At 37.4% G+C, this 25,347-nt stretch overlaps 1 protein-coding gene across 1 annotated transcript; it reads left to right on the forward strand.

The window, feature by feature from the left end:
• The first annotated feature begins 376 nt into the window (after positions 1-376).
• On the forward strand, positions 377-3,675 carry LOC118488898 (vicilin-like seed storage protein At2g18540). Its single transcript, XM_035986318.1, has 3 exons — positions 377-655; positions 977-1,786; positions 3,586-3,675. Exons 1-3 carry the CDS (start codon positions 377-379, stop codon positions 3,673-3,675), a joined length of 1,179 nt encoding a protein of 392 aa, XP_035842211.1.
• The last annotated feature ends 21,672 nt before the right edge of the window (positions 3,676-25,347 follow it).

Raw genomic sequence — 25,347 nt, forward strand, 5'->3', positions numbered from 1 at the left:
TTTACTTCAACATGACGGGTCATCAAAATCTGTTTGGGAAGCTTTACGGGTTAAAGCTGAGGGGGGTAAACAAATCAAGAAAAATAAAATTGATTTATTAAAGAAAGAATTTGATTTGTTTGATGGCTTGAAAGGTGAATCAGTTCGACAAATGATAGAAAGATTTTGTCATTTGAAAATTGAACTTGATAGGTTTGGTATTGTTAAAACACGAGAGGAAATAATTGATAAAATCATAGAAGCGTTACCACGAGTTGATTAGTGGCAAACGTTTGTGTTTATTCTAAAAAATGATGTGCTATATGATACAATTTCTCTTGATGTTTTGATAGAAAAAATTGAAAGTCATGAACTGGAGCTACAAAAGCAAAGCAAGATGAGCAGTTCTTCACATCATCAGAATGTTGGTCTTTATTACAAAGGTAACATACCTTCGGTGAAAGCTGGTGATTCACCAAAGACAGCATTTAGTGGTGAGAAGACAAAGGAACCACAGAAAAGCTCATCAAGCTACAATCCAGGATATCACTTATCTTCTGCAAAAGCTAATCCTGAAGAATCAGAGGAAATACTGTGCAAAATTGCTCTTAAGCTAAAGAATTCTCCAGCTTTGAGCATCAACTCTGCTAAGAAGCAAATGAGCTTCCTTGCATCTGTTCTGGAATCATATGAAGGTCTAGTTACAGGCAAAATTGGAAACTCTGAATTGACCAAAGAAGACTACGACCAGATTGATCCGGAAGAAATGGAACTCATAGACATTCGCTGGTGTTTGGCAAGTTGCATCCGCAGAGCTCAGAGATACATGGAGAAAACTGGGAAACAGACAATCGGTGGTCCATCAACAAAGCTGGGATTTGATAAATCCAAAGTGACTTGATTCAAATGTAAGCAAAAAGGTCATTTCAAGAGAGAATGCAATAATTCTACAGTTGATGGAAATGCAAATCCCTTCAATGACAATTAATACCGTAAGGCAATTTACCACCGTAGCAAAGAAGAGCCGAAAATGATCGAAAATAATCCCAAAGAGAAGTCAAGAGCATGTGCAGTAATCCATGATGATGAAGGGTATGATTGGAGTGAGATTCTTCTAGAAGAAGATCGTGTTGATTATCAATTTAAAATTAGAACAAAGGAAGACGCTGAAATTCCTTATAGAAAACATGATCATTATGCTTTTGTTGCTGAAATCAAAGAGAAAACCAGAGAAGAGATTCTGAATGAGAAAACCTACAGAGAAAGATGCATTGTGGGATACAGAATCGAAGATATGGAAAGAGAGTATGGAGAAGCAATAAGCAACAAAAGATGGGATAAGAAGAGAGAATGTTATGTGAACAGGGATGGTGAACCGGTTGTTCATCCAAGTGAAATAGTTTTTGATGAAGTTCTTGCAGTAATTCCTTTATCCGGCGAGTACTACTCAAATGTTGAAAAAGACAAAAACTTCAAGAAAAGGCTGGATAAAATCATCAGAGATGCTATGACATCAAGTCTGAGGAAGAGGGATGAAGCAAGAATGAAGAAAAATGTGGAGTGTATGGTGGATGAGTTAAAGAAGGTGGTTGAAGAAGTAAAAGAAAAGGAAGAGAAGGTAGAAGAAAAAGTTGAAGAACCAGTTACTAAAGAACAGAAGGATGATGAGGAAGAAAAGAAGAAAGAAGAAGAAGAGCTGAAGAATGAGAGTTTGAATGTTGGTGATGATGTCGATGCTGGTGATAAGAAGAAGAGTGAAGTTTATCAGAAGCAGACAGAAGCGAAAGCCGGAGTGCCAATCACTGAGGTAAAACTCGATACTAAAACAGTGCAAGAAATGCATGGAAACATGTAGTGCTTGTACTGAAAAAGATGAAAAGTTCAGAACAAGAGATCTAGAATTCAATAAAATCGAAGAAGTTTTCAAAAATAAATGCAAAGAAATGTTAGAAAACGAAAAGATTTTGAAAGATAATGACGAAAAGCTCACACAAAAATGCAAGAATTTAGAAAAAGAAAATGAGATTTTGAAAGAAAAGGTTTCGAAAATGACAAAAGAGTGCTTACAAAAGGAAAATGCATGTCAAGAAATGAAAAAAGAATACGATTCAATAAAATTGGCTTATCACATTACTAAAAAGTCATATGAAGATGTGAAGAGTCAAATGAAACTTGTTCAATCTAGACTAAGATATTGTTCTGAAACAACTAATACGCTTAAGCGACAATATTCCATAAAACAACAAGTTGTCAATTCTTACATTGAGGATGTTGCTAAGCTAAAGCGTCAAATAGATGATTTAGAACAAGATAACAACAACTTAAAAAGCTATCATGCATCATCATATGTGCTTGAAAGAATTTTCAACATAAAACCGGGTGATGATGATTCTGAGAAAAACAAAAAGGGTATTGGTTCTGAGTTTCATCAAGTTCCTCCACCGGAAAAGTTTGCATTTTATGATGATGAGAAAGTCGAAAAAGCCTTCAACATGGTCGATCAATTGCTAGATAACATTGATGTAACCTATTCCAAATCTGATGAGTCAAGTGATTCAGAGGTGGTAGGTAAGGTCGTTGAAAGTGTGTTGAAAGAGAGTCGATTGAAACAGGTAAATCTGAATCACAGGATGAAAATGAAGGTAATTTTCATGAAGAATATCTGAAAAACTCAAAATCTAAGAAAAATTTGAATGATGATTCAAAAGGATTGGTTTATACCATGATTGGATTGAACAAATTATTTTTAGATATTGTATTCCCGATTCAGAATGTGATTTCAGAAAAGATTGATAAAGTTTTCAAAATGGTTGAAATTGAAAAATCTGAAATTCCAAAGTTTGCTAGAAAAGGTCACAAAACTTTTTATAACAAACCTGGTTACAAAAAGAAAAACATGAAGGTTGGGTTGGGTTATAAGAAGAAACAAAGTTGGAATAAAAATGAAATGCCAAATTATCAGACAAAGATGAATTTTGTTCATGGAACAAGTTCTGAAGAACAGAAAGAACTCCAATTTAGACGACAGTCTAATGAAGAGTTCTATACTCAGAAAAAGAAACAACAACAGGTCAAAGATGTGTCCAAGAGAACATGTTTCAAATGTGATCAAACTGGACATCTTGCACGCAAGTGTCCAAATCTGAAACCTGTTGGTGTTGAAACGAAAAAGAAGTCTGATGTTGTGAATCAGAAGTCAACCAAGTTTGATTCAAAGCAAACTTGGAAGCCGAAAATGTCAAAGGCTGACTCACAACAAACATGGAAACCAGTGACACCCAAATTAAGAACAACTCAAAGTTGGAAAACAATAGTTGATGCAACAAAACCAAACCAGTTTTGGAAACCAAAAGTTGATGTTCAAAATCAAAATGTTCGAAAAGATTCACATTTTTACAAAAGAGGGACTCCAAAAGGTCAAACATGGTCTGTTAAGAAACAAATTGCTTCGGTAAATGATGAAAAAGTTGAAGTCAAAATTGACAAAATCTTTGTACAAAATGACAAAGATTTTCGGAAGTTAAATGATGCATATTGTGCTGAAATGCCTGAGGTCAAAAAGACCTTGGCTAAATTGTTCAAGTGACTAAATAGTTGAATGTGCAGGTGCTCAAGAAATTTGAAGACTGTGATAATGGAAAACAGAGCGGCCTGGCACAAGGAGAGGAGAAGGTTGCTGATCTCTGCAACTGTTGAACAGGGAGCTTATGTTTCTGTACATGAATAAACAATATTTTTAAAAACCCTAAAATTGAAAATTTAAAAACGAAAAATATGTTTGTTTTTAAATTTGTCAAAAATTCAAAAGATTGAAAAACGGTTTTCAAACTGTCGAAAATCAATGGGTTGTAAATCATGGGGGTACATTATATTTTCTGCAAAACAGAGCATGTGAACCAGAAAATGGATGGCGAGGCAAAGGTATCTACATCGGGTTGTCAAATTTTCTTTAATGGTTTTGAATTTTAGGGGGAGTAAGAAATTGGCAGAAAATCCAAAAACATTAGAAAATTTGAAAAAGCCAAAAACATGATAAAATTCAAAATGAGTTTTTGTGTAAAAAGGGGAAATGATAGTACATCAGGTAGACAGTTGCTGTACGCTAAAGAAATGTAAAGTTTAAATGTGTTAAGCAGTCTCGCTGATGATATGTCGATAGGTTTTTACACATTTAGTAGGGTTGTTCGGGATACAAACCTAAATCATTTCTTGCTTACACGTGGGGAACATCTCTCGGATATATAGGTAACCCTTGAAATCCTGTTTGAAAGACTTTATTTCTGACATACTAGGTCTATGTGCGTAATGATATCTGGGGTATTATACCAGGACTTCTGATTTTGCGGAAGCAATAGCCTAGTCCTCGTATAATACTCTGCACTGCTTTATTCTTAAAGCTCACACTCAGCATAAAAAATGATGAAACATTGAAAAATGCTAATCATGTGTTGTTGAAGAAAAGATCCCTAAATGGGACACACCGAAACTCGAGCCATCATCTCTCTGTCTGAACGGAAGTTCTAACCTGAGCTCTCATGGCCCCGCATTACCCGTTTACAGATATCATTATTGTACGTTCACCTGTAAGACTGAATATAGAAAGTCTAGATACGGGAGTATATTCTGAGGTGGTACACGCGTATAAGTTAAGTCATTAAAACACTAATTCGTATCCTGAACAGATTGAAATTTGTGTGAAAATTTAAATTGGATCAGTATATCAGCAATCATTGTGAATTGTTTAATGCTTAGTATGTTATCAAGCTTAACGGTACTTGTAACTTGTCGGCAGCTGGTATGATCCCCTAACACGCTCACCCAAAATATGTTTGTAAATATTTTTAATTGCTTTATGTTTCAGAAAAATACAAAAAGATTTTGATCTCCCCTTTATTTTCGACAACCGATGTCTGAATGCTGAGTTTCAAAATCCAAGTTTGCTAATCGTGTTTCTGAAAATAAACAAGTTCATTAATTTGAAACTTGAAATTTTAAAATCAAAAATTCAATAACAGTTTGTGATATCTCCAAGGTCATTAGATTGGACTTGGATGATTAACTGTGAGGGAGTTGGATGCTTAGATTGTTAAAATCTTTTGCAACAGAGCCAGTGTTTGATTTTGGATTCTTAATACTGCCAAATCAATGAAAATTGTTGATAGGGGGAGAGATTCAAGAAATCCTGGATGTATTCATATTATTATATCTTAAAGCCAGGATCTTGATTAAAAGTTTATAAGTGCCAGGTCATGATTCCTGGACAATCGATTCCAGATTACGATCCCGATAGCCGAGTCTAAGGGGGAGTCTGAAGACGAGCTCAACGCAAGGGTAACTATCCTAAAAGAGCTTGTAACCAGAAAGCCATGTGTTTATCCCTAAAGCACTAAAGCTTGACAAAAGGGGGAGCCTGAAGAGTCTACTGAAAGGGGGAGCTGAAGCTGAAGGCAGATCCACAGGGATTCTGTTCAAGAAAGAGGGAGTCTGTGTTTGCTGAAGTCGACAAACCTTCAAGAAGACTCAAGAGAGAGAGAAAGACAAGACGCTATGAGATTGACTGCGACAATATCCAAGGGGGAGTCTGTTAGTGCATTTATGTCTATCGCCTCCGTCAATTCAGATCGTAGCTGAAACTGTTTAATTTTAGACTTTATGTTGTAATTAGTAGGAAGAGGCAAGGTGGCAATATTGTAATTAATGAGTTTTCTCATTAAAGCCTTGTACTATAAATAGGAGGCTTATGCCTTAGATTTAGAACTTTTTGCCATTTGGAGCTTTGGAGAGCTAGGATATAGAGAGAGAAAGTCTAGAGAGAGAAAGTGTTCTCCACGTGATTCAGGTGCTGTACGTTTTCAGATTCATCTATAGAATCACCGATTATATTACATTCTCGTGTGTTCGGTCACGTTCTATACGGATTCCGCACGTCACACGTTCGGTTCGCAATCGTTACGGAGTCAAAACCGGTCCTAACAGGTTGTCAACCCAATAGATCTACCAACAATTCCTCGCGTGCAATACTTAAATGATTAAACGACATCACTTGCGCATGGCCCATATCAAGGCCATCTATGATGCCTGCCTCATGTACAATATATATATATATATATATATATATATATATATATATATATATATATATATATATATATATATATATATATATATATATATATATATATATATATATATATATATATCCTACTAATATGACAAATATAATATAAACCGTTGTACGAATTTACTGAAATCCCTGGGACCAAGTAAATCTGTCCCAACAACATGGTTGTTTTCTATGAAACACCGTACAAATCCCCGTTTCTCCTCGAAACATATATCCAACAAGACCGTTTCATCCCGAAATATATATTTTCACCAAAACCGTTTCATCCCGAAACATATATTTTCACCAAAACCGTTTCTCCCCGAAACAATTGAAAATATATAACTTATATCAAAAGGTATGTTTTATTCCAAAACATATACAAAACAGTAAAAAGAGGGGGTTTAAACCCTTTTTAGGCATGTTCTTCCCCCAAAACATATACAAAACAGTAAAAAGAGGGGGTTTAGTGACACTGATCTTTGGGTGCGTATTTTTAAATAGCGCAATCCCACAGATTGATTTTTACACGTCCTATTATGCGTAGGAACGATTTTATCGATCAACATATCACAAAAATTCCTAAGTTTCTCCGTTTCTTAGAATTTTCACATAACTTTGAGATTTTCTCAAAAAGTTATCTGTTGGCACGCTAATATATATATATATATATATATATATACATGTAAATCTGTTAACACACTCGTTTATACGTAATATTTCTACGATTTGCGCGTCGTAATATATATACATAAACGTACATATAAATCAACAACGTCACACGCTTAATCTCGTTAACATATTTATTTGGTCATTTTTAAGGCATGCCTACATAAAATAACTCATATGTATCAATTTTCATGCTCGACAAATAAGTTACACATTTAACGCGATTTTACCGATTCTATCGTTCTAAACGCACAAGTGTACATGCATAGTCTAAATTCCCCGCAATCATGTCAACACTTAACATATTATCATATTCACATGTTTAAATCACATAACACATTTTAACACATAAGGTTCACCAAAAAATAACCCATACTAGTGTTCATTGTAAAACGCGTATTTTAGTGATTCGGTAACATTTTCGGGCGTCGGAAGTCACGTATGACCAACCAAACACCAAGTAAACTTAAAATTAGTGAAAACGTATTTTTAATATCAGTTTACTTACTGATCTAAACCAGTTTCATAAAAATCGTTCGAAAAGCCGATTTTTGACTGTTTTACCGCATAATTTTGCGTTAAACGTTACTATAAACATCCCAACCCGGAATGACTTGATATTATAAAAAAAATACTTGTTATTTACTGATTAAAATGATGGTTATAATCAGATTGGTGCAGTTTTTGTGTAAGTCACATAAATTATGCGATTTCACGTATTTTACAACTTCTAAAGCACCAAGTACAACATGCAAGACTAGTAAACTTTATGACAAAGTTTTATATCATTTAACACTTTAAAATAATCATATTAGTGTTTATAATTTGATCAAAAATTATTTTTATCAAATCATGTTTAAATCATCATTTCATGATTACATATCATCATGCATGTTCATGTATGTGCATCTAATGCACTTATACATCATCATCATCATTATACATGATTTAATATACCCAAGAACACATTAACTCCATGTTCTTACAAAACACAACATATATCATCATGATCATCCAATCATTCATACATAAATGCTAGTATTCTTATATTTATGAATATGTGACAAACATTTACATGCATGCAGACACATATACATACATATACACACCCACATGAACTTCCAAAAGTTCACTTTTTTATCAAGTCCCTTTCAAGTCATGAAACCCTTTTAGAACATTCTTTATGACAACTTTTGATTCTTGTATGCAATCTACCATTCAAGTAACATGTTATTCAAGAATCATTCAATCAAAAATCAAAACACAATCACATACACACACTCATATATTCACGGCCATACATACATTCATATACACATCCATTTTCATTTTGTTTAAAATCTCATCCTTTATCATTTTCAAGTTCATATTTAATTCCAAGTTCAAGAGAAACTTTCCATCATCTCTATCATCATTAAAAATCAAGAATGTAACTTCAAAAATAAATTTATACCTTTCAAGTTTTTAGTGGGTTTGTCTAGATTTTGGTGTTTGGAAGCTTGTTTCACCTAGAAACTTCCTTTGGATCCTTAAAACACCTTGAAACCTTCATGGATTTAGTTTTAATCTTCAAGAACAAGTTAGAATTTTTGAAAATGGATTAGAGATTGGGTGATCGGCCGAGATTAGTAGAGAGAGAGTGAAAATGAAGTTGTTTGATCTTTGAATTTGATATATGGAGGGTTGTAAAGGTGCTAATGATTATGTTTAGACATAATATTACACATGGCACAAGATTGCAATTTCAAGAAAGGTGGGCACCCCCCAAGCCGCCACCTCTCTCTCTTCTCACATAGATACACGCACAAATACATATACATATATATATATGTATTATTGAGTAATAAACTGGTATTTCACTGGATACCGGATATTTTATCTAGCGTTTTAATCCCGTTTAATTGCGTTTTAAATTATTTTTATCATTCTATAAAAATATTCCCACTAAATATTACTAAAATAATTATCAGTTGCCTTGACTGGCTGTGTTGACAGTATTTTGTCAAATACGCGCAGTATCGCGCGGTACGCGCTCAAACGCGAAAAATAGAGTTTCCTAGCGTTTTAATATATTTTTCCTTACAGACATGATTAAAGTTACCATTCTAGTCATAACAGACTATTTTTTAGGAATTTAACACTGATCGGGTGGTCAACGACGTTCGTTTCGCATTTTATTCATTACGCGATAAGCGTTTATCTTATCGTTGCCAACATAATTTTTGTCAAAGTTTGGATTCACCAACACATTAAATATCACATATAAACATAAATATCAGTCACATACAACCTTTTTTTATTCATGACACGTGTTACATTTGTACGGTACGGCCTGAAAAAGCCGGGTGTCACTGGTTTGGCCCTTTTTCTTGTAACTCGAATCCTAGCCCGGTATATCCCATTTTAGTTTTACACCATTGTGTACCTTACGCCTTTTTTACGCTCTGATCGAGGTTCTCGACATTGAAAAATCTTCGTAAACTAAATCACACGTGTATATGTTGATATTTAAGAGATATACAGTTAAGAAAATCATGAGCAACGGTGATCTATATGCGGAATAGACACTAGAAAATAAACACTCAAAAAATGGCTACAATTTAAGTAATGTGTTTAGTGACGGTATCAGATTCCTAATTGATGGAGAAAGGTCTGGTGGCAAAAAAAGCTGCTTCCAGGAGGTTGTCAAGTGTCTTCGCTCGATGATTCCATTCTTGGGTGGTTGGTTTGGCCCTTGTTCCTGTAACTCGAATCCTAACCCGGTATATCCCATTTTAGTTTTACACCATTGTGAACCTTACGCCTTTTTTACTCTCTGATTGAGGTTCTCGGCATTGAAAAATCTTCGTAAAATAAATCACACGTGTATATGTTGACATTTATGAGATATATAATCAAGAAAATCAAGAGCAATGGTGATATATATATGGATTAGAAACTAAAAAATAAACACTAAAAAATGGCTACAATTTAAGGAATGTGTTTAGTGACGGCATCAGATTACTAATTGATGGAGAAAGGTCTGGTGGGAAGAAAAGCTGCTTCCAGGAGGTTGTCAAGTGTTTTCGCTCGACGATTCCGTTCTTGGGTGGTTGGTTTGGCCCTTGTTCCTATAACTCGAATCCTAGCCCGGTATATCCCATTTTAGTTTTACACCATTGTGAACCTTACGCTATTTTTACTCTCTGATCGAGGTTCTCGGCATTGAAAAATCTTCGTAAACTAAATCACACGTGTATATGATGACATTTAAGAGATATACAGTCAAGAAAATCAAGAGCAATGGTGATATATATATGGATTAGAAACCAAAAAATAAACACTCAAAAATGGCTACAATTTAAGGAATGTGTTTAGTGACGGCATCAGATTACTAATTGATGGAGAAAGGTCTGGTTGGAAGAAAAGCTGCTTCCAGGAGGTTGTCAAGTGTTTTCGCTCGACGATTCCGTTCTTGGGTGGTTGGTTTGGCCCTTGTTCCTATAACTCGAATCCTAGCCCGGTATATCCCATTTTAGTTTTACACCATTGTGAACCTTACGCCATTTTTACTCTCTGATCGAGGTTCTCGGCATTGAAAAATCTTCGTAAAGTAAATCACACGTGTATATGTTGACATTTAAGAGATATACAGTCAAGAAAATCAAGAGCAATCGTGATATATATGCGGACTAGACACCAAAAAAATAAACACTCAAAAAATGGTTACAATATAAGGAATGTGTTTAGTGATGGCATCAGATTCCTAATTGATGGAGAAAGGTCTGGTGGCAAGAAAAGCTGCTTCCAGGAGGTTGTTAACTATTTTCGCTCGACGATTCCATTCTTGGGTGGTTGGTTTGGCCCTTGTTCATGTAACTCGAATTCTAGCCCGGTATACCCCATTTTAGTTTTACACCATTGTGAACCTTACGCATTTTTTACTCTCTGATCGAGGTTCTCGGCATTGAAAAATCTTCGTAAACTAAATCACACGTGTATATGTTGACATTTAAGAGATATACAGTCAAGAAAAGCAAGAGCAATGGTGATATATATGCGGATTAGACACCAAAAATAAACACTTAATAAATGGCTACAATATAAGGAATGTGTTTAGTGACGGCATCAGATTCCTAATTGATGGAGAAAGGTCTTGTGGCATGAAAAGCTGCTTCCAGGTGGTTGTCAACTGTTTTCCCTCGACGATTCCATTCTTGGGTGGTTGGTTTGGCCCTTGTTCACGTAACTCGAATTCTAGCCCGGTATATCCCATTTTAGTTTTACACCAATGTGAACCTTACGCCTTTTTTACTCTCTGATCGAGGTTCTCGGCATTGAAAAACCTTCGTAAACTAAATCACACGTGTATATGTTGACATTTAAGAGATATACAGTCAAGAAAATCAAGAGCGATGGTGATATATATGCGGATTAGACACCAAAAAATAAACACTCAAAAAATGGCTACAATATATGGAATGTGTTTAGTGACGGCATCAGATTCCAAATTGATGGAGAAAGGTTTGGTGGCAAGAAAAGCTGCTTCCAGGAGGTTGTCAACTATTTTCGCTCGACGATTCCATTATAGGGTGGTTGGTTTGGCCCTTGTTCATGTAACTCGAATTCTAGCCCGGTATATCCCACTTTAGTTTTACATCATTGTGAACCTTACGTGTTAGTGCACTGATGTCTGTTAACTTCATCTTTATAGAGTCTTGTATTGTACTTGATAGATCAGGGCACGCAAAACGAGAAAACAGTATTTTGGGTAATTCCGCACGAAATTACAAAGGAGTAATTTCGCACGGAATTAAGTGTTTCACACGAAATTACTAATTCCGTATGGAATTAGTAATATCGCTTGAACATGTAATTTCGCATTGGTTAGTTTCGTGCGGAATTAAGACCTCTATAAATACTTAACAGTCCTGATTCATTTCATACGGAATTACTGTGTGAGAGCTGAGGTGCTGCTGGATTTTTGTCAGGATTGTTTATAAAAGCTCAGGAAATCAATATAAAGAGAAAATTAAAGGATAACAAGCTGTTTGACATCATTTACATTGATTTCGCCTTTGTATTTGATGATGAACTACTTAGATTGACTGTTTAGGGTCACACGTCGATCCAACAAGTGGTATCAGAGCTCAGGACGAGGACTTCATACCAATTCAGCTTGATTTCACCGGATTCTTTTTCTTCTACTTTTTCTTTTCTGATTTGAACAAAGTTTAATGGTTGAAATGGCTTAAAACTCACATATTTTAAGTAAAACACAGTTTATCCTTGAAAGTTTTGGACCTTAATTCGAACAAAATCAGATAAAAACTTTAATTCCGCATGAAATCAGTATCGAAAATGCTGACGTCACTCTAATCTCGTTTGAACAGAATCTTTAATTCCGCATGGAATTAGCCAACAAATCTTAATTTCGCTTGAATCATTCAAACGGAATTACTAATTCCGCACCAAGAGATTAATTTCGTTTGAAGTTGATCTAATTCCGCACGGAATTAGACATTACTTGGTAATTTCGTTTGAAGTGTGGTAATTTCGTTTCGAAACCTATTTCCGTGTGAACGTAATCTCGTTTGAAGGCTAATTTCGTTTGAAGTTCACAATTCCGTGTGAACTAATTTCGTTTGAAACAAAGTTTTTCAAAATTCCAAAAATTTTTCTATGTGTTTGTTGACTGTTTCAGGTACGTGAAGATGGACGAGTTCATGAATCTTTTCAGTGATATGTTTGCCTTTGCTGGAAACACCGGAGATGATACTTCAAGCAACACCAATGAGAACACTCCGAGTGCGAAGAAAACTTTGTCGGATGCTTTAAGCGTGGAGAGTGCATACGACACGTATAACAAACCTCCAAAGTTGATGGCGATTTAAGAGTACAATCGGTGGGCCAAGAAATTTGAAGAGTGGTTAAAGGCGTTTGCATATCAAAGCTGGAAAAGTTTAAAGAATGGATACGATGATGGAGGACAACATGGTGAAAATCTGACACAAACTGAAGATATAGAAAATTTTGTTGCTGAACAAAAGTGCATCGCATTGCTGCATCAGTCTGTCAGAGAAGACATAATATCTTTGATAGAGTACAAAAATGCTACAGATCTTTGAGAAAAGTTAAAGGTGAAATGCGTGGGTAGTGCTGAAGTAGTAAAAAACAAAAAGAAACTGCTAAGAAAAGAGTTTGATTTATTTGGTTGTTTAAAAAATGAATCTGTTTCTAAGATGATTGAGAGGTTTGGGCACTTGAAGTTGGAGCTGGCAAGACACGGGATTGTATATTCTCGAGAAGAATTAGTTGACAAATTGTTTGACTCGTTGCCAGATGAGATGGATTGGCAATACTTTGCGTTGATGTTGAAGAATACGATCGAGTCGGAGAAACTGACGGTTGATCTGTTGATTGAAAGACTGGAGAGTCATGAGCTAGAGATAAAGAAATCAAACAAAGTCAATCATTCTTCATATCAGCAGAATGTGGAGCTGTACTATCCAAGAAGTATGATTCCCAAAAATATGTCTCCTAAGACAGCTTTCTCTGCTGAAAATTCTAACACATCAAGTAAAGAGAGTTCAAGCAGTGGTTTTCACAGTGGTTCTTCGTCAACTTCAAGCCAATCAGCTTCAAAGAACTTATTTCAATGCAATATTGTTGTGGATTTAAAGAACGCTCAAAACTTCAGCGAGGAATCAGCAATGCAGCAGATGGTGTTCTTAGCCTTTGTGCTAGAGACGTATGAGAGCCTTGTGGCAGGCAAGATAGGCAACACCAACCTAACAAAGGAAGACTACAATCAGATCGATCCGGAAGAGATGTAGTTGATCGATATAAGGTGGTGCCTGGCCAGTGCAGTGAGAAGAGCGCAACGTTTCATAGAGATTACAGGAAGATAGTCTATTGGTGGACCTTCTACCAAGTTAGGCTTTGACAAGTCAAAAGTGACATGTTTCAAGTGTAAACAGAAAGGTCACTTTAAGCGTGAATGCAGAAATACTTACACTTATGATACTGCAAATCCGTTTCGAGAAGATTACTACAAAAGAGCAATCTATCATCAGAACAAATCAGAACCGCCAAGAATGAAGCAGCTTGAGGATACCTCCAAAGAGAAATCCAGAGCTCTTGTTGTGATTCATGATGACGAAGGTTTTGATTGGAGCGAATTACTACCTAAAGAGGATGCGGTAGGATATGCGTTTGTGGCAAAATCTGTTCAGCCTGTTCCTTTTAAAGATAGCAGAAATGAAAAAGAGAAGTATGTCAACAGAAAGATGAAAGCTCAAGCCAGGATGATCAGAATATCTTCAATATTCACTGAAGCTAAAAGGGCAAAGAGATGGGATGCAGACAGAGAATGTTATCTTGACTCCATGGGAAATATTGCCGTTGATCCAAAGACCATTAGTCTTGATACCATGATTCAACAAATTGCTGAAGAAGAAGAGGGTTGGCAAATATTATGGTGGGGAGGAGGAGAAACTGATGAGAAAGAAAAAGAAAAAGAGAAAGAGCAGCAGTCAAAGAAGATTGATGATGGGATCATTGATACTTCACAGGAATTTAACGCTGAAAACTTGAAGAAGGTGGCTGATAAAGTTCTTGCTGCAAAAGAACTTGAGGTAGATTCTGGTACTGGAACTGAGTCAAAAGATAAGGTCAGTCAAAGTGATACACACGAGTCAGGTAAGAAAATTAAATCTGAGAACAACTGCAAAAATTGTATGAAAGAATGCAAAGTTTGTAGTACAATCACTTACCTCAGTGGTAAGAAGTTGAAGATCTGACTGGTAGAGTCAGAAGTGTTGAAGATCAGATCTTAAACCGTGATAAATTGTTGAAAGCTTCGAATGACAGATTAAAAGAATTAACTGAGAAAATTGAAAATGATAAAAATGATATAGAAAGAGTTAGGAAAGAAAACGAAAAGTTAGTTCTTGAAAATCGTCAAATTTCAGAAAAGTTTGAGAAGCTAAAACGTACGGTTAAAGATTCTGATGAAAGAAATACGATTGATTGGTATGCTTCTTACACGATCCTTGTAAAATTTTAAAGAAAAACTGACAATCATATTACACGAATCCTTCACATGTGGATAAAGCCACAGAGGTTTGCTTCTTACACGAATCCTTTTTAATTCTGAAAAACTGACAAATCGAATCCTATCCCGGTATATCCCATTTTAATTTTACACCATTTAAGGAATGTGTTTAGTGACGGCATCAGATTCCTAATTGATGGAGAAAGGTCTGGTGGCAAGAAAAACTGCTTCTAGGAGGTTGTCAAGTGTTTTCGTTCGACGATTCCATTCTTGGGTGGTTGGTTTGTCCCTTGTTCCTGTAACTCGAATCCTAGCCCGGTATACCCCATTTTAATTTTACACCATTGTGAACCTTACGCCTTTTTTGCTCTCTGATCGAGGTTCTCGGCATTGAAAAATCTTCGTAAACTAAATCACACGTGTATATGTTGACATTTAAGAGATATACAGTCAAGAAAATCAAGGGCAATGGTGATATATATGCGGATGAGACACCAAAAAAACACTCAACAAATGGCTACAATTTTAGGAATGTGTTTAGTGACGGCATCAGATTCCTAATTGATGGAGAAAGGTCTGGTGGCAAGAAAAGCTGCTTCTAGGAGGTTGTCAAGTGTTTTCGCTCGACAATTCCATTCTTGTGTGGTTAGTTTGGCCCTTGTTCCTGTAACTCAAATCCTAGCCCGGTATATCCCATTTTAATTTTACACGATTGTGAACCTTACGCCTTTTTTACTCTCTGATCGAGGTTCTCGGCATTGAAAAATCTTCGTAAACTAAATCACACGTGTATATGTTGACATTTAAGAGATATACAGTCAAGAAAATCAAGGGCAATGGTGATATATATGCGGATTAGACACCAAAAAAGAAACTCAACAAATGGATACAATTTAAGGAATGTGTTTAGTGACGGCATCAGATTCCAAAAAAACACTCAACAAATGGCTGCTTTCTGTTCGTCCCACGTCAAAGCATACGCAGCTGTCTCGCCCATTTTCTGAACATGGAGGTTCCACCATGACAGAGTCCCATCTACAAATAGTCCAGCTATGTATGTGACCTGATGTTCTGGGGCACATTTGCTCAATCATAAGACAGAATCCATTTTCTCAACCCAGCGCACGAAGGCTAAGGCACCCCCAGTGCCGTCGAATTCTCGAGGTTTGTGGTCCAAGAACTGCTTGTAGGTGCAGCCTTTGCTGTGTTCGGAGCGAAGGGCCTCGAGCTGTGTAATGGCCTGTGAGATGCGCTCTTGTAGTTCTGCCGCTGTTGTTGACGGAGGATTGTTGGTAGCGATGTTCCCTTGTATCGACATCTTCTAAGAAGAAGACTGGTTAGGTCAGGTTATATTTGTTCAGGGGATGCATATAGTTGTTTCGAGGTCATATGTACATACATGTATTTGGTTTTTATATCAGCTAATCAAGCAATAGCATAATTATAGCATAACCAAGTAATTTGGTAATTACGTTTAATGAGAGCATAGTAAGCAAGCACGTAGCATTATAATTCCAGCACACATATATGGATCAACAATCGTGCTTAACAAAGACATAGCATGTTTTAATGGTGATTGGCCTTTCATTGGTCATTGGCCACAAAGTATTGTCGCATGTTTTAATGGTGATTGGCCTTTCATTATTTTCCGACCACAACTGTATCGTCTTTCAAAATGTATCACTTCAAGAGGGACACAGGGTCACCCTACCCTTGCCCAACAAGTATATCAGTGTCTCAAAATCACATAGTCTGAAGTGGTCTTTAAAAGTCTCCACAATCCCGGCTTATCATCAGTGTCTTTACCCAAATGTAATGCAATCCGCATAATCCAGAAACCAACCATACTCGTGACTGAGGTGGAGGAGGAAAGAAAAGTAATTGTTAACATGCGTGAATTCCTCCTCGAGCTTGTATATACGTCGAAGTAATTAACTGGTCTGCCGCTCGATAGTAAAGAAATGAGCATTAGAAACCTGGGAGAGGCGTAATAGCAGCAGGCGAGAGTGCAAAAGGAATCTTTGATAAACGTGGAGGATCAAAGTATACAGGCAATATACAGGGTGGAGGACGTGGTGTCAGCTCAAGCTCCAAAACTCTGTGACTCGTACCTTCAACTGTAGCTGAACTTACAGGAGCACTCATCCCGTGTGTAGCCTCCATAATGTGAGGGATGGTAAAGGTCTAAAATCAGCATAGCGTATTATAGGAATCATCGAAACGGTTCGTTCAGCAATGTAGAGGTGAATGTAGCAAACGGTGTGGCCGGTGAGGTCGTAGAAAATGCTGCAGCAGCAATAGGGATCGTTACGTGGGTGCCGACCTGGAGTACCTTTCCGGGGTGCAGGTAAGTCCTAAGAGGAAGCGATAGGCATGCCAGTGCAATGGACGTCGGTCTTCATAGGAGAGAAGGAGCAACATCAGCGGCTGCGGGTGTAAAAACAGACGTCTCAACCAATGAGGAGATCATCAGGTGCAGGTACTGGGTCAGATATAAGGGGTGCAATGTCTGGTAAACCAAAAAGAAACAGGGTCATGATCAATCAAGGGTGCAGGATCAGTAGGTGCAGCATCAAGCTGACCCAAAAGGAACAAGAGCTGGCTCAGGAGCAGGCTCTGGGTCGAGTAATGGTGTGTGCCTCGAGCAGGTGATAGTGCAGCAGTCATGTCGTCGTCGTCTGAGTCAGTAGTAGAGAGCTGTAATCCGGCCGTCTGTAAAGCTGCAGATGTCACAGACTTAAAGGAGTATGAAATCGAGTGTATGCTAGAATCCGAGGATAGCTTGATAACAGGGGTCTCAAAAAGTGAAATTAGTAACAACATTTTTGTCTACCTTCCCATCATCATGGGCGTTATCAGGAGGACCATCAATAATACGTCAAAGTCATCATCAATTATTCGTCGAGTAGCCAACCTTCGGAAGGAATGTCCACAGGAGGCGCATTGTCGAGGATCGGAGCCATGGTGTGTTTATCATCGGGATGACCAGTGATAAAGTGGTCATGAACTGAAACAAGAGTGACAGGAGGATTCCTGTCAGAGAAGCCATCAGCAAGGGTAAATCGTCACCAAAATCGAGTAGCGCGGACTATTGAAAATCGTCCTCGTCCTTGGTCAGCATATCAGGATCATTCTCAACGTCTGACGTGAATATCTCCGGTACAGATGTAATCCCATTGTCTGCGGCAGCGGTCATAGGGTTATCAATGTCTGACAACTCGCTTTCTAATCAAGGTGACATGTGTGCCGGTCCCTAATAGTCATAGCATGTATATCCATAGTAATCACTAACAATTAGTGTATGCAAACAAAAGTAATTTATCATGTAGTCATGTATTCGCATTATTCCTCATGGAACTTTCTATCCTTGCTAGTCTCCCAGACTAACCCAACCAGTACCCCAGACTAAACACCCGGTCTCTAAGACCATACACCCAGTCTCTCAGACTAAAACACCCAGTTTCTAAGACTAGACACCCAGTCTCTAAGACTGAACCTCCCTCAGCCTCTAAGACTGAACCTCCCTCAGTCCCTAAGACTGAACCTCCCTGGTCTTTAAGACTCAATTCCCTCAGTCTCTAAGACTGAACTCCCTCAGTCTCTAAGATTGAACCTCCCTCAGTCTCTAAGACTGAACCTCCCTGGTCTTTAAGACTCAATTCCCTCAGTCTCTAAGACTGAACTCTCTTAGTCTCTAAGACTGAACCTCCCTCAGTCTCTAAGACTGAACTCCCTCAGTCTCTAAGACTGAACTCCCTCAGTCTCTAAGACTGAATTATAAACACAACCCTTTGAAATGTGTTATTGTGCCTTTTGTTTGTTAAAATGTTTGTTCCCTGGATCTGGACGTTTTGTGTATGCAAGGAAAACATGTTTGTGAAAACATTTTTGTGAGAGCCCTAATGATCGTAGTCTAGACTCGAGAAAGAATCCTAGTTCACTACGACTGAAGCTCTGATACCAAGCTGTCACACCCTGACTTTTGCGTAAGCGTGATTATGGTGTGACTTTCTTAATATCATTGCATTCAATCAGAACGTCAACTATATGATGAAACCATAAGTTTGTCATCCATTACATAAGTCTAAAACATAACAACATCGTTTTAAAACGTAGACTCCAAATTCAAGTTTTACAAATCATACAAATTGTTTATGAGCTTATTAAAGACTCGTCAAAAGGTAATGATTAACACCAAGGTTTGGAAGACGTGTCTCGTCCTAGAATAAGACACACTAACCAAACTCAAGACCATGGATGACATCTTTATTCTTAACACAGCATAAAAACTTCCAATGCCCGACAGATCCATTAAAATTTCCTGAAATACATGTAGTTTGAAAAACATCAACAAAAGTTGAGCGAGTTCATGTGTTTGTTTGTGTGTATGTATAAACCTTTGAAACGTTGTAAGTATGTATGTATGTATGTATGTAAGTCCCTGGTATGTAGCAATAAGTAAAAAGAGATCACCAATGGTTTGCAAGGCCATTGATATGTGTGAAGTGATGCAGGAAGACTTAAACCTAGCAGATTTCGCACCGGGCTTCCGGCTGTAAGACATAGTCACCACGTGGTCCACTCAGCGACTCAGGGGTGGGGTTCGCTACACCCAAATAGATCTATCACTCATGTCCCTCGGTCCTACAACGAGGATTAATGGCCTTAAGTATCCGCCTACCCACTCACATGATCTAAGTAGTAACCTTCCTTAAGCTAACCACACCATGTATAAAATGTCTGTAATAATTGTAACATGTATTTCACCCCCGAAGTTATAAAACTGAAACAGTTATGAGAAAAAGGGGACATGAACTCACTGTTTTGCGTCTTATGTGCTTGTAACTCAAGTCTCCTTAGCAAATACGACTCCTACAATGTACTATGGTCTATTAGACAAACGGGTCGTGCCTTGCCTTTGTATTTACGTTTTTGAGTTACGTTTCAAAGTGTCTTCAATATTTTAGTAATAATACGTCTAAAGTATTGTTATTCGTATTTCCTTCCCAAGGATGGGAGTACCTCAGACTTGTATTCGTATATATTGCCACGTATTGGCGTCGTATTCCGATTTGTATGTATTTTCTTAATAAGTATCCCATATATATTTCCAAAACAATATATTTTCAAATCTCGTTTAGAGAATATATACACTTATCTTGTCCAAAAATACTGTATCTCCCGAAAATATATATTTTCCCAAAAATCATATATCTTCTAAATAACCCAAGAAAATATATTTTTATCTCCCAAAAATAACATATTTTCTCCTTGTCCAACAATATGATACATTTTGAAATAAAGTCATTCTTTCATGTCCAAAATAATATTCACCAAAAATGATAGTTGTACGAGTATTTTCTGGAACATTACATAAGTTACGTTTTATCGTTTGGCTTCACAATATTAAGTGTGTAACTTAAATATTTCTTCCATGAGATTTTTGGTATTGTTTTGGAGTTGTAATTCTCATGGTATTTTGTTAAGATATATTATTTTACCTTAAAATAATATAACTAGTCCACAATTCGTACAAATATTCGCACAAGCATCTCATTATAAAATACATATTCTAAATATATATTTATCCATTTTTATTTACGAAAACCGACCTCCGACACTTTGTATTTTTTTTGTAACAAAACCTATGGCGAGTTTTATTTGGAGAAACAAAGTTTAAAACAGATTTGTAACCACTTGTTAGAAAATAATTTCTAAGTGTTGAAATTTTTAGAAAATTTTGCCATAGTTTCCCCTAAAAACAGAGGTGTCCATGCTATTAAGCATATCCTTTTCTTTACGAAATCAATCAATAATCAATCCTTAAACAATTTTACATCACCAAGAGTAAAACCGCATGCGTTACATATTAATCATGAACTTGATATATTCCGAAAACGCGTAGTAACTTGGTAAAGCTTTTAGTGGACTTAGTTACCTTCCAAAGTGTAATTATTTCTTTAAAAATCATTTTCTTAAAAGAGTTTAGTGTTTACAACTTGTAAACAATTTTTACAAAAATTAACCTTTCGAACTCTTCTTGTAAATAAAATGTTTTCACACTTGTTTTATTTCCAAAAATGGTGCAAGGGTATGTAAAAGTCATGATTTTCCAAAAACCGACTCTCTAACTTGGTTTATTTAGAAAAGTCTTTGGTAAAACTTGGATCTACATGATCCTCAACTTACTTTGTTCACTTATATTTCAAGAAAATCGTTTTCTTTCAAGTTCATGCTTAGACTTAGAAGATGATTACTCTATGTATCATATAATCACCTTCTAGTCTTGTTAAATCATATTTATAAATATCATTTAACAAGATCCATATGGTGATTAACACCACATAACCAAGAATCAATAAGAAATCAACAATATATTCATAACAACATCCTACTACTACATTTCATCATGTACTCTTCATGTAAAGCTTTATGCTCATGTTTTTAGTTCTTGTTCTTTAGTGTTTTAGATATACTTATCATACTACAACTTTAATCATAAAAATAGGATGAGCAAGAGTTAAACAAGAACTTACCACTAGCACCAAGGCTAGGGATGATCTCTAGTAAAAAGATGATGAAATATGGTTTGAAAAAGCAAGAAAGGAAGCTCCTTGATGATCCACAAGCTACAATCTTCACAAAGCATCTATTAACACATGTATGGAGCTTGAAAATGGAAGAAGATGGTGGTGTTAAGGCGGTGATGGTGACGGTTATGGTGAGGGCTGAGAGGGAGAAGGAGAGATGTGAGAAGATGGTGTGATCTTGTGAATGTGAGAGATCGATATGGAAATCTAGTGTGCCATACTTATATTCTTCCTTTCAATATTTTGTCTAAACATACAAGCAACAATCTAATATAAAATAAAACAAATCTAGGAAGTATGTCGGTGAATTTTGTGGGTCCCTTTTGGTGACCGTAAATGGGTAATGGGGGGGGGGGGGTTAGATGTAATATTTTGATGATATTTGGTAAATATTAGTTCAAGTTCAAGTAATAAGTTACATGTATTAGTTAGTAGGTTTCTAGCGGGTGTTATGGTGTTCGGGGATCATGACTAGCCAAGAAATAATAAAACAATGTATTTGGCAAAATTTTGGTGCTCTGGGTAATGTCCGGTTGTTCGGTTAGATACCGTTCCGTTAAAGTGCTTAATTATTCGGAAAAGTGTCTTCTATATATATTTTTGTGTCACATTTAATTCCCGACACTTAGGAAAGCATACGGGACCATTCTGCCAAAATTTTGCACATTACTAGCATGTTAAATGCTGAATTTCTGATAAATAATGCAGAATTCTGCATTATTAGCGGGTTTTAGGCACTTCCCGGTACTTTAACTATCACCTAGTGACGCAGTTTTATGGTCCTCACCTCCCTACACTCCATACTAGTGTAGTACCCTGTCTCTGGCTCATACTGGCCCCAAAAACATTGTTTGTCTATGTGCTGGCATTGTCAGCATGTTTCTGACTTATCCGTTCAGTGTGCTAATTGTGCTTTGTGCATCAACTATGTCACTAAAGTTTGTGTGTAGTGAATGGAGTGACTGCATGAAATATGATGCATGTGTATGCATGATACAAAAATCATAAGGCAGTTTAAATTGTCAGTTATAATCAAGCACAGTCATTACGCACATAATTATAATTAATTAATTTCCGGATGCATGCAAATTTGACGGTTGTCACAGTTGATTTGGCCCTTGTTCATGTAACTCGAATCATTTCCCGGTATATCCATTTTAATTTTACACCATTGTAAACCTTACGCCTTTTTTACTCTCTGATCGAGGTTCTCAGCATTTAAAAATCTTCGTAAACTAAATCACACGTGTATATGTTGACATTTAAGAGATATACAGTCAAGAAAATCAAGGGCAATGGTGATATATATGCGGATTAGACACCAAAAAAAACTCCACAAATGGCTACAATTTAAGGAATGTGTTTAGTGACGGCATGAGATTCCTAATTGATGGAGAAAGGTCTGGTGGAAAGAAAAGCTACTTCTAGGAGGTTGTCAAGTGTTTTCGCTCGACGATTCCATTCTTGGGTGGTTGGTTTGGCCCTTGTTCCTGTAACTCGAATCCTAGCCTGGTATAATGAAAGCTCAATCGTCATGTTCTCATTAAACATGTTGTTGATTTACATGTTTGTGCTATGATTGTGATGTTATATGCTTGCTTGCTATGATAAATGCTATTATATATATACACGTACTATTTACTATTTAACAAATAAGCCTGACCTATCCGATCTTCTTCTTAGAAGATGCCTCCTCGAAGGAACACTCAGTTGCCCACAACCGAGGCAGAATTACAGGAACGCATTTCACAGGCAATCGCACAACATGAGGCCCTTCGCTCCAAACACAACGGAGGCACCTCAGGGAATAACCCACCTAACGGTAATGTTTAAGTCACTTAAGACACATTACAATACGTTTAGACATTTCCAAGTGCGTTTTGCTAATGCTTTCTGTGAATGATATTGCTTGTACAGGCTGTACTTAAAAGCAGTTTCTGGACTGCAAGCCTTTGAACTTTGACGGCACTGGAGGCGCCGTAGCTTTCATGAGATGGGTTGAGAAGACAGATTCTGTGCTGCGGATGAGTAAGTGTGCGCCAGAGCATGAAGTCACTTACATTTCTGGACTATTCCTCGATGGAGCTCTGTCATGGTGGAACCTTCAGGTTCAAACTTTGGGTGAAGTTATAGCGTATGCGTTGTCATGGGACGAGTTGAAAGAGTTGATGCGTAAGAAGTACTATTCAAGGGCAGAAATTCAGAAATTGGAAACTGAATTTTGGAATCTGAAGATGGAAGGTCCCAAAGTAGCTGAATACGTGCAAAGATTCCATGATTTGTCTCGTGTTGTCCCTTACTTGGTAGAACCGGAGTTCAAGCGTGTTGAACGTTTCATTTGGGGATTGGCACCCCAAATCCTGAGCATGGTAACTGCGTCCAAGCCACCAACGATTACTGAAGCCATCGACTTGAGTGTGGCACTGACTGAAGAAGGAATCAGATTGAGCAAGTTTTCGATTTCCGAGACCAAGAAGAAAGAGACTCATGTAGTGTCGTCTGGAGAAAACAAGAGGAAGTTTTCGAATTTCAAGAAAGGTACCCAAGAAAACAACAACAATGCTAACAAGTGTAGAGACACTAACCCGCCAGTTGAGGCACAGCCTGGTGCTACGAGTACTGAGAATAGAGGAAAAGGGTATATGGGCACCCTGCCCAAATGTGAGGTATGCCAGTTTCATCATGCTGGTCGATGCAGAGTTGGAAAATGTGAAACCTGTGGAAACGTTGGTCATTCTAAGGAGACATGTTGGTATAGAACCGGTTCTGGAAATGGTAGACAAGGCGGTAACGGCAATGGTAACCGTGGTGGGAATGGTAATGGGAATAGAAACCAGGGACGAAACAATAACCAGGGAGGTAATGGAAAGCGAAATGGAAATGGAAACCAGGCGAGAAATGGAAACCGCAGAGGAAATAATGACAACAATCAAGGTGGAAATGGGAATGGGCGCAGCCAAGGTTGTTTTGGTTGCGGTGATGTAGGGCACTTCAAGCGGGATTGCCCAAAGAATAACCAAGCTCAGGGAAGAGTATTCAACATTTGAGCTAGGGAAGCTCATCAGGATCCGAATGTAGTCACTGGTACGTTCCCTATCAATCAACATTTTGCATCTGTGCTTTTGATACCGGTGCCGATTATAGCTTCGTATCTCTAGAGTTTAAGAATATACTTAGTTTAGTAGCAAGTAAGTTAGATATCCTGTACTCGATAGAACTAGCTAATGGGAAGCTAGTGGAAGCTAACGAAGTGATTAGAAGCTATGTGATAGAGCTTGGAGAGCGTGAGTTCTCGATAGACCTTCTGCCAGTTGAGTTGGGAAGCTTCGACGTAGTAGATGGGATGAATTGATTGTCGATAATCGAGCTGAGATTGTTTGCCATGAGAAGATTATCCTCATCCCGATGGCGAATGAAGAGACGATCGTGATTCATGGAGAGAAGCAGGATACACCTCTACGGATTATTAGTTGTTTGAAGGCACGGAAGTTTTTGCGTAAAGGATGTGTTGCCTTCTTGGCTCACGTCGTTGATAAAGAAGCCGAAGAACCGAAGCTCGAAGATATCCCTGTGGTAAGAGAATATCCTGAAGTCTTTCCCGAAGACTTGCCAGGATTACCTCCTCATCGACAAGTCGAGTTCTGCATTGACTTGGTTCTAGGCGTCGCGCCTGTAGCCAAGGCACCTTATTGACTTGCGCCTTCAGAGATGCAAGAGTTGTCGATGCAGCTTTAGGAGTTGCTAGATAAGGGATTCATAAGACCAAGCTTCTCGCCTTGGGGAGCTCCAGTACTGTTCGTCAAGAAGAAGGACGGTAGTTTTCGTATGTGCATTGACTACCGAGAGCTGAACAAGTTAACCATCAAGAATCGGTATCCCTTGCTGAGGATTGATGATTTATTCGACAAACTTCAGGGTTTAAGTTACTATTCCAACATCGATCTTCGATCAGGTTATCACCAGCTGCGGAT

This window comes from Helianthus annuus, chromosome 17 (genome assembly GCF_002127325.2).
Source record: "Helianthus annuus cultivar XRQ/B chromosome 17, HanXRQr2.0-SUNRISE, whole genome shotgun sequence".
NCBI lineage: Eukaryota > Viridiplantae > Streptophyta > Magnoliopsida > Asterales > Asteraceae > Helianthus > Helianthus annuus.